The sequence below is a fragment of the Sorex araneus genome, chromosome 4 (genome assembly GCF_027595985.1).
Source record: "Sorex araneus isolate mSorAra2 chromosome 4, mSorAra2.pri, whole genome shotgun sequence".
NCBI classification, from domain to species: Eukaryota; Metazoa; Chordata; class Mammalia; order Eulipotyphla; family Soricidae; genus Sorex; species Sorex araneus.
In genome coordinates, this window is record NC_073305.1 from 15,542,392 (window position 1) to 15,560,755 (window position 18,364).

At 37.4% G+C, this 18,364-nt stretch overlaps 1 protein-coding gene across 8 annotated transcripts in view; it reads right to left on the minus strand.

The window, feature by feature from the left end:
- Positions 1-18,364, minus strand: part of ANKRD28 (ankyrin repeat domain 28) — a 168,519-nt gene that overhangs the window by 45,842 nt on the left and 104,313 nt on the right. For all 8 annotated transcript variants that reach the window (XM_055137225.1, XM_055137223.1, XM_055137224.1 and 5 more), the window contains 4 exons: positions 13,344-13,544; positions 11,898-11,985; positions 8,212-8,354; positions 4,663-4,875 (listed from right to left, as the gene is read on the minus strand). In XM_055137225.1, coding sequence (XP_054993200.1) covers positions 4,663-4,875; positions 8,212-8,354; positions 11,898-11,985; positions 13,344-13,544 — 645 coding nt within the window. The remainder of the gene's footprint in view (positions 1-4,662; positions 4,876-8,211; positions 8,355-11,897; positions 11,986-13,343; positions 13,545-18,364) is intronic.

Genomic DNA, 18,364 nt, shown 5'->3' on the forward strand with positions numbered 1-18,364 from the left:
TATAGAACATTTTACATGGTAGGTACACTCTAATCTACTACTTCTATTTCACAGGTAGGGAAATCAAAACACATGATATGATTCAGTGACAGTTATATAATCTGGAATGACACCAGAATGTACACGTGTTTCCCATTTCAAAATTTCATATTGTTTTTCCATTTGTTCTCTAAGAAATGCTGTACCCCTCCTTGACCAAGTAAATACAGGGGGTAATCATTAATTTGACATATAGTTCATTTGAATAACATTTTTAATTTTTAATAAATGTTAGCAATTTTCCTAGATCACTTAAAATAACCAGAAAAAAAAATCACTGATGTATTTAATGTAGAAAATCTGAAATTTTAAAGGAGCTCCAAATATGAAACAATGAGTTAGTGACTAAAACTCCTTTGGGGGCTGGAGTGATAGTACAGAGGGTAGGATATTCTCACAATGGAGATGTTACTGGTGCCCGCTCGAGCAAATCGATGAACAATGAGATGACAGTACTACAGTGGTAAGGAAGACCTAGGTTCTATCCCCAGCCTGGAACATGCTCCTTAGAGCACTGCCAAGAATGATTCATGAGTGCGGAGCCTTGAGCATCACTGTGACTCAACCCCCCATAGCATTAAAATTTTAAAAAAAGTTATCAAAATTGAAATGTGAAAGGTATCATAAGTTTATACAGAACTTGTACTGTATAGATGTCTTTTAGAATTTCTTATAAGATCAACTTCATAAAGAGCTAAATATTTAATTCTACAAAAAAATTTCAAGCAAACAAGTTCTTCAATCACTTAGCAGTGGGATGTCAGTTTCTAGTGCCATTCAAAATACTCCTTATAATATATACCAATATTTTACTTATTTACTTATTTAGTGGTTGGGCTTGTGGTGGTGGTGCTTTGGTCATACCCAAAGTATTCAAGGTCTGTTCCTGGCTCTGTGCTCAGGGGTCACTCCTGGCAGGGCTCATGTGACAATATACAGTGCCAGGGTTTCAACTGAGGTCAGTCACATGTATGGCAAGTGCCTTAACTTCTGTTCTATCTCTCCAGTCCTAAACTTAGGCTTTTATTCTGATTTTTTTTAATGGTGCCAGGGACAGAACCTAGGTCTTCTGTATGCAAGTCATTCACTTTGTGTTTGAGCAACATCTCTGACCCTAATGTATTAATTTTATATTGTTGGTGCACTTTGAGCCAAAAGGAGCAAATTTCAGGAGCTACTCCTGGCTTGTTACAGTGTCTAGAGGACCATGTGGTGCACTGGATTATATCGAGTTCACAATAAAAGGCATGGGCTTCAGCGCTTTAAACCATCTCCTCAGCTCCCAAATACAGCAAGTTTTAATTATTAACTATTATTATCCACTCCTCCCCCGCAGACAATAGCAACCAAATGAACAAAAACAATTAAAAAACAATGATCACTAACAATTTACATATTGTAAGCACTGCTTCAGGTTGTTTTGAAAAACTTCACATGTTAGGCTTATTATTAACTTAATCTCCACCCTATACTTTGTTTTACCAACCCTGAGACTAAATACAGTAATATGTGGTAGAGTCCTTGTCTGTATGCCTATAGGTTCAATGGATCAACACTTTTATTTTCTAAACTCTGATCATTCAAAGTTGATTTCCAATATACAAAAGACATCTAGACTTTAGATGTATTGGGAGAACCACAATTCTCTCTCTGTACTGGGGTTTTCCTTTTAATGTTTTTTCTTTTTGGGTCACACCCAGTGATGCTTAGAGGTTACTCCTGGCTCTGCACTAAGGGGCTCAGTATCCAGATGTGATGCTGGGGATCGAACCCAGGCTGGCCATGTGCAAGACAAATGCCCTACTTGTTGGACTATCACTCTAGCCTCTTCAATTTTTTTTTTTTAAGTGACCATCCAAGTTTAAAGCTAAAAACAAAAAAACAAAAACCCAGGGCTGGAGCGATAGCACAGCGGGTAGGACGTTTGCCTCACTTTCCAATGTTGCCGGCCAACCTGGGTTCGAATCCCAGCATCCCATACAGTCCCGAGCACTGCAAGGAGTAATTCCTGAGTATAGAGCTAGGAGTAATCCCTGTGCATTTCCAGGTGTGACCCAAAAAGCAAAAAAATAAAAAAACAACCCCCCCCACCAAATTCTACAAGCTAGTTTCACATACAAATAAAAAACCAATAGTCAGATAAAATAAATCTTTGGTGCTATTTTATCAGACCAAAATTTACTGGTTTAGTGATGTAGTTTAATGGTAGAGAAAACGCCTTTTTTTTCTTGTTTTTGGCTTTTTGGGTCACACCCGGCAATGCACAGGGGTTACTCCTGGCTCTGCATTCAGGAATTACTCCTGGCCATATGGGATGCTGGGATTTGAACCTGGATCGGCTATGTGCAAGGCATATGCCCTACCCGCTGTGCTATCTATCACTTCAGCCCCGAGAAAATGTCTTATATTGTGAGACTAACTCTGGGTTCAATACCCCACACCACAAAAAATAAAAGAGGAGGGGATGTGAAAAATTTGTGCAAGCAATAAATTCAATGTTGTAAGGCTTGTTTGTTTAAGCAAGGTTATAAAAACCACACATGTATTAAACATTTATATTTTTTTAATAGGGACCACTCCTGGAGATGCAGAGACCTGGCAGCATGGTACATAGGGGCCATATGCCAGGCCTGGCAGTGCAACTGCTACAGGACCAAAGCAATAGTGTTCAGGAAGCCATCAAGCACCAGGGACTGTACTCGGCTTCACACTTGCTAGCATCACAATTTACCATGATACAAATCCCTGCCACATAATCTACTTATCTGGGTTTTTAAGGCATCCCCTACAATACTCAGGGGACCATATGTAGTGCCAGGGATAGAACCAGGGTCAGTCACATGCAACCCAAGTGCCTTAACCCCTGCCCTGTTGTATTTTATAGGACAAGCAATAGAGAAAACTTATAAATGGAACTTTTACAAACCTAAACTCACTTTCCAGTCATCTACAACTTAAGAAACATCCAAGCAGATAAAGGGATAGAAGGAAAATATAGAGGAAGGAGTTGATAGTGATGAAGAAAACATGAAGGTTAGCAATATAAGGTAATCTTAAAGTCTTCCTCAAAGAGGTAAGAAAAAAAATCTCCTTCACACTACCAGTCTGGAAGATAATAACCGCACTATAAAAGCAACTAAATCTCTTTTAAATCAAATTTTAAAGACCACACTCAGTCTAACATCTTTACTAAACCTACCAAACTGGTTCAATTTTTCTGTACACATTTTTTTTTCTTCTTAAGATATAGTCTGGACATGTGGTCAAAAAGTGAAGTGATGAATTAATACAGAAGCAATTGGTAAAATCATCTTGGAAAAACTGATTGTACACAATAAAGTACTGATGTTCAAAATCTTGGTTACATGTGCTTTTTCACAGAACCATACAGTGAAAAAATACATTTACTTGTTTTGTTTTTGGGTCACACCTGGTGATGCACAGAGTTACTCCTGGCTTTGCACTCAGGAATTACTCCTGGTGATGCTCAGGGGACCATATGGGATGCTGGGAATCGAACTCGGGTCGGCTGCATGCAAGACAAATGCCCTACCCGCTGTATTATCATTTCACCCCAGTACATTTACTTTGACAAAAATTTTCCCATTTGTCTATACTAAAAGGCTCCTCAAAATGACATGACTGAACCAGAGAAGATTAGTATAGTGGGTGCTACATGCATGCATGCACCTGACCTAGGTTCGATCCCCAGCACTACATATATGGCACCTTGAGCACAGCGTGGAGTAAACATTGAAGACTACATGGCCACATGGTATGGCCCAAAAACATAAAAAAAAAAAAAAAAAAAAAAAAGTCGAAAAAGAAAATGACTCCTCACCAGTAAAACACTGGTACTAGTCTTTCAGAATTTCTAATATTGTGGAGAAAAAAAAAAAGTTGAGAGGGCTGGAGTGACAGGAGGTGGGGGGGATAGGGGGGATAGGGAGGGCAGGTAGGGTGTTTGCCTTGCATGCGGCTGACCTGGGTTCAATTCCCAGCACCCCAGGAGTAATTCCTGAGTGCAGAGCCAGGAGTAGCCCCTGTGCATTGCCGGGTGTGACCCAAAAAAGAAAAAAAAGAAAAATTGAAATAATTTTCCATGAGATTCTATATAAATACTACCTAGGTTCTACCACTAGCATGCTCTATCACACAGCAAGCTCTTCATCAAATCAATTATTTGTTGCTTTCCAAAGTCAGCTGCAGATAAACCACAGACTACCTTCAAACACTGGCATGCATTAACATAAACTGTGGCTATTAGGCTATGTAAGGGAAATTTTACATATAATGATGTGTACAAATCTTAAACGCACTGCTCCATAAGTTTTGACAAATGTTTAATTATGAAACATAAGCATAAAAAAAAGCACATTCAGATTAAGTTTCTCATCCCTTTCATATCAATCCCTCCTTTCAGAGGCAGTGATTATACCGTAAAACTTCATATGAATGGAAATACATATCTGAGTGTGGTCTTCACTCAGCATATTTTATAATTCATCAGTGTTTTTGCTTTTATTAGCACTTTGTCCCTTTTTATTGTTGAATGGTATTGCAGAAACTAAAGATGTAAACTAAATAAATACTAAAAGTATGTGTTCTGATTTTATTTCATACCTTCATATTAACATCAGCCCCACGACCAACTAGAAGTTCTAAACACAAGGCTCCATGTGTTGATGCAGCGGCAAAGTGCAAAGGAGTAAATCCTTTCTCATTCTTCTGATTTACGTTAGCACCACAGTCTATAAGTTCATTCACTACAACATCTTGTCCATTGTAGCAGGCTACATGAAGAGGTGTATTTCCATAGGCATTTGGTTCGTTCATCTATTGGAAGGAAAAAAAAAAACCCACAACCTTAAAGTAGTGTTGCTAATTACAATTGCTGTGAACTATTTTAGCTATGCATGACTGCAATAAAATAAGTGAAAAAGACAGAGAGGGCCAGAGCTATAGCATATAAGGGCAGGGCGCTTGCCTTTCACAGAGATGACTGGGTCTCAATGCCCAGCACCGCACATGGTCCCTGAGCCTAAGTGACATCTGAGCACCCAGGCAGGAACAAGCCTTGAGCACACCAAGGAGTAGCCCCCAAACCAAAAGAGCAAACAAACAAAACCCCAGATGAAGATATAAAAATAAGGTGTATAACTCTAAAGTTCTTTTAAAATAATGAATGATAACAGGCATTTTGGTTTCAAATGAACTCTGAACATTCAGTATATACAATTCACATGTACAATGCCTACTTCGTAACAAGAACAACTGATTCCAAGAAGGATCTTATAGAAAAACAAAACTAACATATATTTAAAAGCATTTTATGTAGGGGCAATTTCTTAATTATGAAAACCATAAAAATTTACCTTAAATTGGAAATTCTGAGATATATTCAATAACATACACATTTTAAGTTGCAATAATGTTCACTTTTTAAGCCTACTTACTTTGCAATTACAAAGATTAAAGTAGATAATGAAGTAGAGACCAGGTTTTAAAAATAAACAAATGGCAATCTTTTCCATTTAATTCAATTTTGTATTAGACTTGTGCATTAAATATTTTTCAGCCTTAGATGCTGACATTTCACCAAAATGAGTATACGAAAAAATGGGAAACAATTTATATTAATTTCTTTCTATAGCTGATAAATAAAATGGGTGGTTATTTTAAAGTTTATGTGACTTCTATGTAATAAAGCACTGTCCTCTATCCAAATGTCTGTGAGAGGAGTCATCTTGGTAGGGTTCTTACATTTTCCACTTGTGACCTCTTTTTGCCCTAAATATTTTTACACAACCTCAGGTATACTAATATATAAATTAGGTATATGTTTCAAGAAATTTATTTTAAAACAAAATTTAAAAAGTTATGCAACCCTAGGATCTACAGCATACCTGATGGGAATGTAAGTATGTATTATTTTCTTCAATCATGAAAATACATTTTATTTGATTTGGGTGCCATACCCAGCGGTGCTCAGAGATTACTCCTAACCCCGAGTTCAGGGTTAACACCTGGTGAGGCTCAGGGGACCATATGCAGTGCTGGGGGTCAAACAACCAGTTATGTGAAAGTCAAATGCCCTATCCGATGTACTATCTCTCCAGTTCTAGGAATATAATTGTTTTGAGTTGATGAATCCCATGGTAGGATTATCCACAGCTGAGAGTTCACGGGGACTAAGTATTCCTGATTAACCAACCATGGGGTGTAATGTAGAGACTCTGGGTCACTAAATATTCCGAAGCAGTCTTGGAGACGGAAACAAACCATGCAGGAAATTAATTGATGTAAAGGATCCCAACAAAAACTCTAAAAACAAAACCAAAGTGAGATTTTCTATGTTGCTAATTACCAGTTCAGACTGTCTCATGCTCATGAGAGAGAATAAAGAATCATAAATTTATTGGGAAAGGAAAACATGTTTAGTTATCCTTTTTGTTCAGTATGTTCCTACACTTCACACTATGTATTTCTCCTTTTGACTCTTTATAATTAGTATTTTTGCTGTTTCATAAGTGTTAACTGTGAACATGTCAGCTGTCTGTGACTTTTTAAGTATTTCCTGTGAGTCACCTAATATGAAAGTGGCTGTGGAAATCCCCAAACTTGTAGTTGGTAGCCTTGCATGGATGTTAGGCCCCTTAAAATTATTCCCAACTTTGACTTTTTGTTGTGAGATCACTGGTAACAGAAATTGTAGAAATTAAAAACACTTTAGTCGAATCTAAATACATTACCAAAATCTAGGAGACATGGAATGAATTCTCCTATTCCAGAATTTTAAGATATCAAATCTGCTAGCTTAAAACAATTTGTTATGAGAGTCCTAGGAAACCAATCATGGAACTGGAGGCTACAATTCCACCCTCAGTCTGAGCTCTTATTTTGAAGACTACTCCATCCTCACATTTTTCCAGTCAACAAAGTTTTAAAAGTTGCTAAGAATGGTCTCAAAACTGATCAAAATGAGGTTTTATCCTTTAGATCAGGGATTTTTTTAAAGCATTATACTCTGTTGAGACAGATCAGAATTATTGAAACAAAACTCATCTGTTTGTACTCTACAAAATCCTACTTAACAAATGTTTGAGTTTTGAAACTTTTTCTCATGATGCCACACTTTCAAGAACTTCTTTCTCGTTTTAGGCAAAGTGCTTACATAGTCCTTATAGTAAGAGTCTATTCCGCTCAACAGTCTGCCATGTATTCTGAGTCCACCAGACTATCACCTCCCTTGTTCTTGTTCGGTTTTTTGCAGCTGATCTAAACTGCCTCCGTCTATCAGAGCCTTTCCCTCTCTCCTCTCTCTCTCTCTCTCTCTTTTTTTTTTTTTTTTGCTTTTTGGGTCACACCCAGCAATGCACAGGGGTTATTCCTGGCTCTGCACTCAGGAATTACTCCTGGGAGTGCTCAGGGGACCATATGGGATGCTGGGAATCAAACTCGGGTCAGCCGAGTGCAAGGCAAACGCCCCACCCGCTGTACTATCGCTCCAGCTCCTACCCTCTCTCCTTCTAATTTTCTGCTATTAATCTGTTTTCAAGAACCAGCTGAATTTGTCAGACCAAACCTAAGATAAGAGTAAATATTCTAAGAGTGGGTGTAAAGTACATGTGTTTTAAAAGGATGGTCTGTGAAGGCTACAGGTATTCATAGCTATCTCAATTTAGGAATCAAATACATTAAGATAAAGCAACAGCCTTTCCTAACCCAATATATTAACACAGGTTAACACTTTTACTTGATGGTCAAAATGTCTCTAGTTCTCTACCTACTTTTGCTATGTACACCATTATTTAAAGAGAGTAACAGACTCACTGGGTAAATAAGACTAATAATAACCTAACCACATAGAAAAAATAATCCCTATATGTCTCAGTTGGTGGTGTCTATAGCTGAAAAGGAGCTACAGGGCCTGGAATATGATAAAGACAAAAATACTGTCAATCATTCAATTCCAAATTTTAAGTCTTAACATACTTAACTTACTTAGATAAGGTTTAGGTGCACCATGTATATTATATAAAGGACTATAATACCTATTGTAAAGATAAAAATTACATGAAATTATTAAAATTTGAAATAATGCTATCAACAATCAATTCACAAATACACAAAGTATTTCACTCCTTTGTACTGCACAATCTATACACCTACATCAACTCCAAGATCTAGAAGATACTTGACAACATTGATCATTCCACTGGAAGCTGCTGCATGAAGAGGTGTATACAACTTCTTATCCTTACACGTCACTTCAGCTCCGTGTGTCACAAGTAATTTCACTACTTCCATATGACCTACAACATGTTTTTGAAAAAAATAAGTAAGTCTATGGGAAATATGCAACATAATCTTGAATATCTACAATAGTCCCCTTGAGCACTGCCAGGTGTGATCCCCAAGCTGGAAAATAAATAAAGAAATTAAAGTGGTATATCTTTAGAACATGCAGCTAAAAAACCTCTATTATCTTATTATTTCCATCAAATCACCTTAACCAACTTAATTTGCTAAGAAATATAATCAGAAAGGCTAGGGTGTGATTAACAATTAACTCCCAAATCTCAGTGGCTTAAACAATTAGTATTTTATTTCTCCGTAATACTTGCTAGTTTGGCAAAAGGGCTCTGCTCTTTTTGGAACCAGGAATCTTACCAGCTCAGACAGCTGGTAAGATTTTGAACAGGGCCAGTTACTAAGCCAGAAGAGAACAGACAGCAATCTCACATCAGCTTTACTAAAGGCTATAGGACAGAGGTAATAGTGCTTTCAATTCATTAGTCAGAGGGAGTGACAGGCCCACCCAAACACACAAGTTGGCCAGGAAGGCTGTGTATCTAGAAAGTGTGAGATGCACTTTTCCTTTATTGTCTTTAATCACATTATATACAATGCTTTCCTCTTCATCCTACAATTCGTCCTATTTCTGTGCCTTTATTTAAGGGATCTTTTCCTTGCATGCAGTATTATGTTTGATGTCTTTCCAATCATTGCAACTAATCCTTGACGATCCATTCCAGTTTCCGTCTTCCCTGCTCAACTAAGCAATCTCTCTTCTCAAGAGGTCCTGTAAAACAAAAGCACTATATACCCACAAATACTACCTAATAAGTAAATGACAACTAGTGATGTGTCCTTTTCCCCCCTCCAATTTTGGTTTACTACACAGTACCATAAGAGGTTGAGATCTTGTGATTTTTTAAAAACTACTTTAATGTGGCGATAGCACAGCGGGTAGGGCGTTTGCCTTGCACATGGTCAACTCGGGTTCGATTCCTCTGTCCCTCTCAGAGAGCCCGGCAAGCAACTGAGAGAATCCCGCCTGCATGGCAGAGACTGGCAAGCTACCTGTGGCGTATTCAATATGCCAAAAAACAGTACCAAGTCTCACGATGGAGATGTTACTGGTGCCTGCTCGAGCAAATCAATGAACAATGGGCAACAGTGCTACAGTGCTACTTAATGTATTAATTTCTCAAACACCAATCTACAAAATATATCAAATATATACCAATATACACTATAGGCTAAAGCAGTGATATATAATATACGCAACCAAAAAATATTTGTTACAAACTGCTCAAGTCATTTTTATATCCCCTCAAAGAGAATGAGTTATACCCTGCGCACTGCTGGACTTGACCACCACCTCAATTCCCAAAGAAACACCCAAAATATAAATGGGTAATGATGGCAAAGAAACAGAGTAAGTTTTAATATTCATAAATGATTTTGAAAAGTGACTCTTTGGGAATCAAAAAATTCTTGAGGCACAAAGATAATATATATTCAACTATTCTTGGAGCTCAATTAGAGGCAACAAATTCGCTTGCCTTCAATCACACAAAAACAAGGACACACTGAGATAGTGCTAAATGTAAACCATCTGCTGCGAGTTAAATCTCTGGCAGTTTACCACACTACTATTGAGTGTGACTCTAGCAGCAGGACTACCCATAGGGGTGGGGAACTTGGGGGTGTCTTTGCAATCACAAGTGTGTGATCTCCAGTAAAGTGTCACCAAGGATGTGATCCCAGGACATCATAATATCAAAACAACAAACGAAGGGAAGGGGAAATACACCCAGTTGTTCAGTCAAGTCTTGTTCTTCAGAGGTCAAAGGCCTGAATGCACTCTGCTTAAATGTGTGACCTCTTGATTATAAGTGTAAGGAGTAGCTTTAGAGTTCTAGTGGAGACTTTTTAATGTAATATCCTCAGTTAAGAGAAGAAAAATGTTCATGACATATTAAGGGCAAAAATCTTATAGTATGAAAAAAATATTCAGTATATTCTGCCTGTCTTTTTAAATACGGGCATCTGGCAACCTCAATTATTTATATGCCCACACTAAAGGTCAGACTTGCAATTCAATATAGACACTGGAGGCCAGAGCAATAGTATAGTTGGCAGAGTGCTCGTCTTGCATGCAGCTGACCAAGGTAGGTTCAATCTCTAGTATCCCAAGTATCATCGGGAATGATACCTAAGTGCAAAGCCAAGAGTAAGTAAGCCCTGACCATCACTAGATGTGGCCCTACAATCAAAAAGTAAAACAATAAAATTACACTATTATTTGGTATAATTTCTACTCTAGACAAAGAACTTTCCTGGATCTTGGTTATCTTTATAACTGATTTAATTAGTTTTCTTACATTTATTTTATAAAGTAGTTTTAAAAAAATGAATTTTCCATCAAATATTCCTTAAATACTTTATTTCTAAGTGAGATACGAAAAAATATATGAAAATAAGGTAAGACGAGCTCTGCTTTTAGAAAGGGTGGCTGGCCAAATGTTTGATCAGTGGTGCTGAGTGGTAAATTAGGGAATGATAGCAGCATTATACAGAAGATATTCCCATTCATATGTAATTTTTCCTAAGTTACAGGAGCCAAAATTGCTGAAGCCAAATTATAACCTTGGGTGGGAAGAAAACGTCCTAAGCTCCATGGTTGCAGAGAGGAATACTTTCAGTTCTATTTTAAGAAATGAGTAACAAATGCCTCTGTCCATGGCTTCTTCCTAGAGACAGGATTCCAGTGCTGTAGGACTCAGAAAATTTGTGTCAGTTTTTACTTCCTTTGTGCTTAGAGATTGACTTCCATCTGCTTGGTCGTAGTACTTTCAAGTCCACATTTGACTCTTTTTAGGGGATTGGGAGGGTGTCTTTAAACATTCTGAAGCAGACTGATTTGACTTCCTGGCTGTCAAGCTTATCTCTAAAATCCACCAAGTTTTTGGTTAGTACCCCAGTTACAAAGCTGCTTAGATTGTGGGTGTTCAACACCAGGATTATCTTCCCTTGAATTCCATTAGTTGAGGAGTAAAATTTGGCCAAACTTAAGAATTTTTTTCTTCAAGAAACATATTACAGCAAAATAGCCCATACCAGCCTCAGTTTCTTTCAGTGAAATTATTGTAGGACTAATAAAACAAGCCTATGCCTATTTAGGTACTTGTTAATACATCTTTCTAATGCATCTTCTTCATAATTTCTATTTTAATATCATGATAAAATTTAACGATGGGTACAATAACGGGCTTTTAGCAAATGACAAACCTAAATTACGCATTGCAGTTTGCATCTAGAATGTTCCTTTCTTAAAAGTAAGTAAGAATTATTTTCAAACAGTTTTTAGAAGGACTGAACCCAGTGCACTCCTGACATGGCAATACCAACCCACACTCCACTATACTACCAGGCTGATTCCATTTGGGAAACAAACTTAGATAATTCGTACTTCTTACTCCCTGAAAGAGATGTTATACCACATGCACAGATTAAATTATGTAACTTTTACTAAGTACATAAATGCAAAAAATGAAAAAAGTACATACCCATATATGCTGCCCAATGGATAGCACGTCTATCTTTTTTGTCAAAAGCATTAATATTGGCGCCTCTAGACAACAATAATTTGACCATCTAGAATAAAAACATGCTTCCATCAAAATTTAAAAGTAGAACTGTTTATTAATGCCCTTGTGATAACTACTCACTACAATTTCTTTTGTAGAACAGGAAGGGGATAAATAGTGAATTTAAATAACATCACAAAATAAGAAAAAAGTGCTCAGATTATTGTCAAGCTCACTATCTTTTAAAGATGCCACTTTGTGTCCTAATAGTTAAAGAACAACAAAGCATAAATTTGGAAGGTCTCAATGTGGAATATTTAATGTTTTGTTTTTCCTTTTCTTAAAATTGCTATCAAAATGCAAAGTGCAAATGTCTTAAATTTATTTTAAACAAAAGTGCAGAATTCAGAACGATTAAACCTCAAGGTCACTGCATAGTCTCCTTACCTGAAAATGTGCCAAGAATAATATGCCTAGTCCAGCAAATATAATACTCACAATAGGTTCCCCATTGGAAAGAGCATTTCAGATTTAAAAGTAACATATTTTCTGACCTCAACCACAGGAGCCAAGGATTCTTTATGTTGCAAATATTGAGAACAATAGCGAAAACAACTCTAGCCATTAGCTCTCAGCTTTGGAATCTAGGGAATGTCAATTTACCCATATGAATGTATGTGTCTGCAACCAAAAACAGAACAAAACTAAAGAAGGGGGTAGGGTGGGGGGACTGGACCTACAGGAATTTCCCTCAAAGGCTCTTCTATGTTTCATTATTTCCTAAACCTTCTATGTACCAAAAAATCCACTCTTTACTATCAAAGTACCTGACACGAAATAGGAATCTTATATTATAATTGTATTATAAAAAGAGTGAATTTTAATTTTTAAAAATCGTTTTAATGGACACTAAGCATTCCTTGTGTGACTGAGTGTTTATAATAGATTGTAAAAAAAAAATGTTTTCAAAAGTTGCTTTCTTTTGTTACTATCTTTCTTTCAATATCTTTTCCTCTACTGTCCGGGAACACAATGAAACTGTTTTATCTTCCTAGATAACTTTCCTCATGCTTCAGAACATCCGTCCCCCTTGCCATGTTGTGCCCCTGCAGCCCCAGCCCACAGCCCCAGTCCCCGGTACTACAGATAGCAATGTTCTCCTTTGATCCCCCTCGATTAACTATGAGACTCAGGTACAAAGGCTTTATCTGTTCAATGAATTCCTAAACTTGAGAAAGGTTATGAATAATCTTAAAAGAAGTCTGAGTGTCTATGAAGGGCAAAAATCAGCAAGACAGAGATTTCTGTTCGCTTTATATCACTGGTTGCTAAATGGCTGAAATGGGCAAGTTCATCATAACTAGCTGAGGGATGGAAGACTGGAACGTGACAGAATCATCATCTAATTGACTGTCACTTACTTACCTCACTGTGTCCACTGAAAGCTGCATGATGTAAAGCAGTTCTCCCTGCTCGATCGGATACGTTTACATTACTCAAGAGAGGTACCAAAGCTTCAGCACACTTGACAGCTTTGTTAGCAGCAGCTATATGTAAAGGGGTTTGCCAGTTTTTGTCTCGAGCATTAACATCTGCAGAATGCTTCAAAAGTACTTGAACTGCCTCCTAAAACACACACAGACAAAAGTTAAGAAAGACAAAGAAGTTAATAGTCCAAGAAATTTTATACATGTGAAGGAAATAAAAGCAGTTCGGATGAACGTACTATACTTAAAGTAGGAATTCACCCAAGAATAAATGTTTTCAACTAAAAACACTACTCAGAGCTATGTGAAATGCACCAAAACAAAACATTCCCTTCTTTTACTCTATAATTAAAGGTCTAACAATCTCTACCAGAATAGACAAAATGAAATGCTTAAGGAGCAGATTAATCCCTTTGATACTAAAATATAAAAAGTTTAAAACATAATTATTTCCCAAGGTATTATGCATGCTGTATTTTACAAAATAAAAAAATCAATGCTGAAGCTCATTGCAACAAGGAAGACAAAGTCTTTTCTGTGGTACTGAAAAGGGAAAGTTGGTATTAAGGTAATTGAGACTTTATTGTCCATGGCTTTTTCCACACTGGAAAAGTCAGTGTTCTCACTTGAACACATACACCTTCTATTTCTCTCCTCACAGTCTAAGTAAATTTTAATAAAAACTATCTTGCTTCACAAAAAGCAAATGAAAACAAAGAGTTTACTGTCTAAATGAACTTTCATCCCCCAAAGCACAAGGAAAGCATCAACACATCGATGAATTTGGCAATGGCAAGATCCTAAGGAATCTACTATGTCATCAACAAACACCGAGAAATAGAATCAAAATTTAACTTAGCAAAAACACCACCTTACACTGATAATTTAATCTTTGAGTAGCAAACAAAATACAACAATGAAGAGAGGATCAGAAGAACAGAATAATCTTAGTTATGTTATTTACATATTTTAATTCAGGACCAGTAGAACATTTTTTTCTCTTTATAGAGATAAAATGTCTCCTGTCTATTGCTCTTAATGTCTGCCAAGCTGCCTCTCCATTCTGTCTGCCTGCACATGCCAACTTTGTGTGCATTCTTTTCTTGGTAGAACTCACTACTCTGCTTCTATCTCCTAAATAACTATCCCCTAAATAAAGCCATCTTACTACACATGCACGCTTGTGCATCCACAAAAAAAAACTTTAAAAATAAAGCAAAAATTATAATGCAAGTGAGGCATTGGTCATGCAAACTATAAATACGCAAATTAGTAAACAAATTGCTGTTCATGATTCACAAAAAGCCTATAAGACCTTTGAAATAGTCAAAAGTATTCAATAGGTCTGGCTAAGATTCGAAGAGGCCCAGTAATCTATGTGATGATGATGGAGGCTTAGCCAGTAACCCCCAAATTTCACTCTAATTATTTAGTAAGCTGGTATTTAGTAGGTTGGGGGGAGGCTGATACTCATAGTTTACTTAATTCATTCGATTCAAAAAACCAGAAAACACAAATGTTCACCTCTACAGTATACAATGAAATTTTCAGTGATAAAAAGGAATGACTCAATACACAACAAGGATGAATAAAATGTTATGCTGAATAACAGAGACCAAGACATAAAAATATATATTGTAGCTGTCTGTCTGTTTGTCTGTCTGTCTCTGTATCTCTCGCTGGAGGATGGGATGGGTTTAGGCAACACTCACAAGTGCTAAGGGATCACTCCTGGCAGAGCTGGGGATCTAACCGGATTCTGTTACCTGTAGGCAAATGCTTTAATTGCTTCAATCTCTGTACTATCTAGTATCTCTACAGTCCTATAAAATTCCACTTATTTATATTTTGGTTAGGACACACCTGGCAGTGCACAGGGCTTATAAGTGCACAAAGATCATTCCTGGCAATGCTCCGGGGACCACCATGTGATATAGGGGATCGAACCCCAGTCAGCTGTCTGCAAAGCGAGCACCTAACCCGCTGCACTCTCTCTCTGGCCCCATATCAGATTCCAGCTTTATAAAATTCCCTAACAGGTAAAATTACTCTGTGGCAAGAGAAATCAGAACAGTAGCTTCTGGGGCAGTGACTGTAAAGGAACACAAGGAACATGCCAGAGTGATGGAAATCTTCCATCTCTTGATTGAGAAGCAGAGGGCATAAATATACATATTTATGGAAAATTCATACACCTAGGATGCTTCAATTACAATAAAGAATATGGGGATGATATACAAATTTTTAATCAAAATTATGGAGAACTGTAAGGATTCAGTATCCTCATCCTCAAGAAGAGTACTTTGTAACTTGAGACAAAACCAATTATAGCAGATACAGTATAGATAGACCAGGGGAAAAAAATGAACTTATCACTCGATAAATTGGGCGAAACACAATACTGAGCATGATAGTTTTGCTCCTTTTATCCCTGCTTTGGAATTTAAACGCATGCCGTAAACCAGCAAACCTTCTGAAAATCTGGGGAATGTGCATTTAGAAAAAAGAAAGAAAAGAATAAATCCAGTTTGGGGCAGAAGACACGATATAATGGGCAGGGCACTTGCATGCAGTCAATAAGTGTTTTATCTCAGGTACCCCATTTTGTCCCGAAGGCCCTGCTAGATGTGATCCTTGCTGAGCTCAGAGTCAGAGTAAGCCCTGAGCACTGCTGGGCATGACCCTCAACCAAAACAAAAGAATAAATACAATTTATGATAGGTGACTGCAGGAAAGATGAAACCTCAAGAAGGCTGTAAACACAGTGAGAGACTAGAAGCAAGTCAGCCAAGTTTCAATGCTGTGACTTTAACTGTGTCCTCTGCTAATATGTTAAAGTAACAGCAAATTAAACAGTATTTGGAGACAGGCTTTTTAGGAGGTAACTAAAGGTAACTGAGATCAGATATTAGGGTTCTGATAAATCTGTGATCCTTATGAAAAAAGAACTTTCCTCCCACACCATCATATAAGACAGAAGACAAGGTGACAGTGTGTCCACAAGCCAAAAGACACCCTGTGCAAAAGTGACCAGGCTAGAATTTGATCTGAGACGTGTAGTTTCCAGACTCCGAGAAAATAAATTTAAAGCTGTTAAAGCCACCCAGTCTGTAATATTTTGTTATGGCAACCAAGCTAATATACCTACCATGTATTGCTCAAATAATAGATGGCAAATCACAAAAACAATGATATATGAGACCTTAGAGAAAACTAAGCAAATCTCTAAACACTGTTATCAAACCCCAAAGAAAACAGGTCTAATTCTGGAAGTTACAAACTGATAAGTCTGATACCAGGGAATTAAGTCCTACAGCATCTATTCTACGTGATAAATTAACCTTTAAAAAATGCTTATGCAGTGGTGTTAGTGATGTATATCCTTTGGAGAATCGAGAACAATCATCTTCTGTAGGACTTATGTCTCTCAATGTATCTTAAAAAAACATGTAAAAAAAACCATGTAACACTCTTAAGTTTTTGTTCTTTTATGTACCCTTCTGTTTTCTATCTAATAAAGTATAATGAATAATTTGCTCTTAAGATGGAATGAGAATATATGGAAGAACACTGATAAAATGGACCATTTTTTGCTTTGTTTTCCCAACTGCTTCACTAATATTTTCTTTCAAAAGAAAAAGGATTCTCAGGTGCAACAGACTCATATTTGGGTACAGGAGACACACACAAGTAGTGCTCAGTGGCCCGGACTGACTCCTGGTGATAATCAGCCCACCTAGTGGTTCAATACTAGGGCCAAAAACACAGTACTTCAGGGTCCTGTAGTACCAGGGCCAACTAGGCCACACTGGCAGAGCTGGGGTCCCCAGGGCTATGCACAGCAATGCTCAAGAAGTTATATGGTGCTCAGGATTAATATTGGTTGGACACACGTCTCCTGGCCTCCAGAACATAGGTATGTTTTTGGTTGTGGGGGCGGGGTATACCTGGTGGTGTTCAAGGTCTTACATCCCGACTCTAAGTTCAGGGATCATTCCTGGTATGGTTCAGGGGACCTAAGGAGGTGCCAGGGACTGAAACCAGGTTGCCACATGTAAAGTAAGCACCGTTCCTGCTCTACTATTGCTCCAGACTCCAGAACTTCTATTTTTATGGTATATTTTATAGCTGTTTCCCATAATTTTACAAAAGAATATTTTTCAAGTTTTAAATTAAAAAAATTTTTTTTTGGTTTACAATACAATCAATCATGGTTTGTTACAGCTTGTCCAACAGCACACCCATCATCAGAGTACCCATTTCCTTTCCCGCAGACCCCTCCCCTCTTCTTATCACCCTCCACAACTCAGCTGAGTCGGTCTCCCCCATTATACTGTCATTGAATCTTCGTTGATACCTCCCTGTGAATCTAAGTCCCACACAAGAGATCATTCTATGCCTGTCCCTTTCATTCTGACCAAATTCATTTAGCCAGGTATTTTCTAGTTCTATCCACGTTGCTGCAAACTGCAAGGGTTTGGTCTTTCTTAGAGCAGCACAGTATTCCCTTGTGTATATGTGTGTGTGTGTGTGTGTGTGTGTGTGTGTATATATTATATAATATATATATTATATATATAGTAAAACCTCTTGATCCATTCATCTGTAGCTGGGCATTTGGGTTGTTTCCATGTCTCAGCTATTATACTAAGTTCAGCGATAAACATAGGTGTATATATATATATCCTTCAAATTAATGTTTTTCTCTTTCTGGGATAGATGATAGATACCAAATAAAAAGTACTATTTCTGGATCAGATGGGAGTCCTATTCCTATTTTTTGAGTATTAATTAATTCAAATAGCTTACTATTAATCAGACTAAAAGGCAAACTTATTTTCTGCTCTGAAAACCTCAAATCTGTAGTCTGAGTCCAGAGATTTTGTTTTGTGTATGTGTGTCCCCCACACTCTGTGAGTTTTGCCCCCCTTCTTTATATCTCAAATGCGTGAGATTATT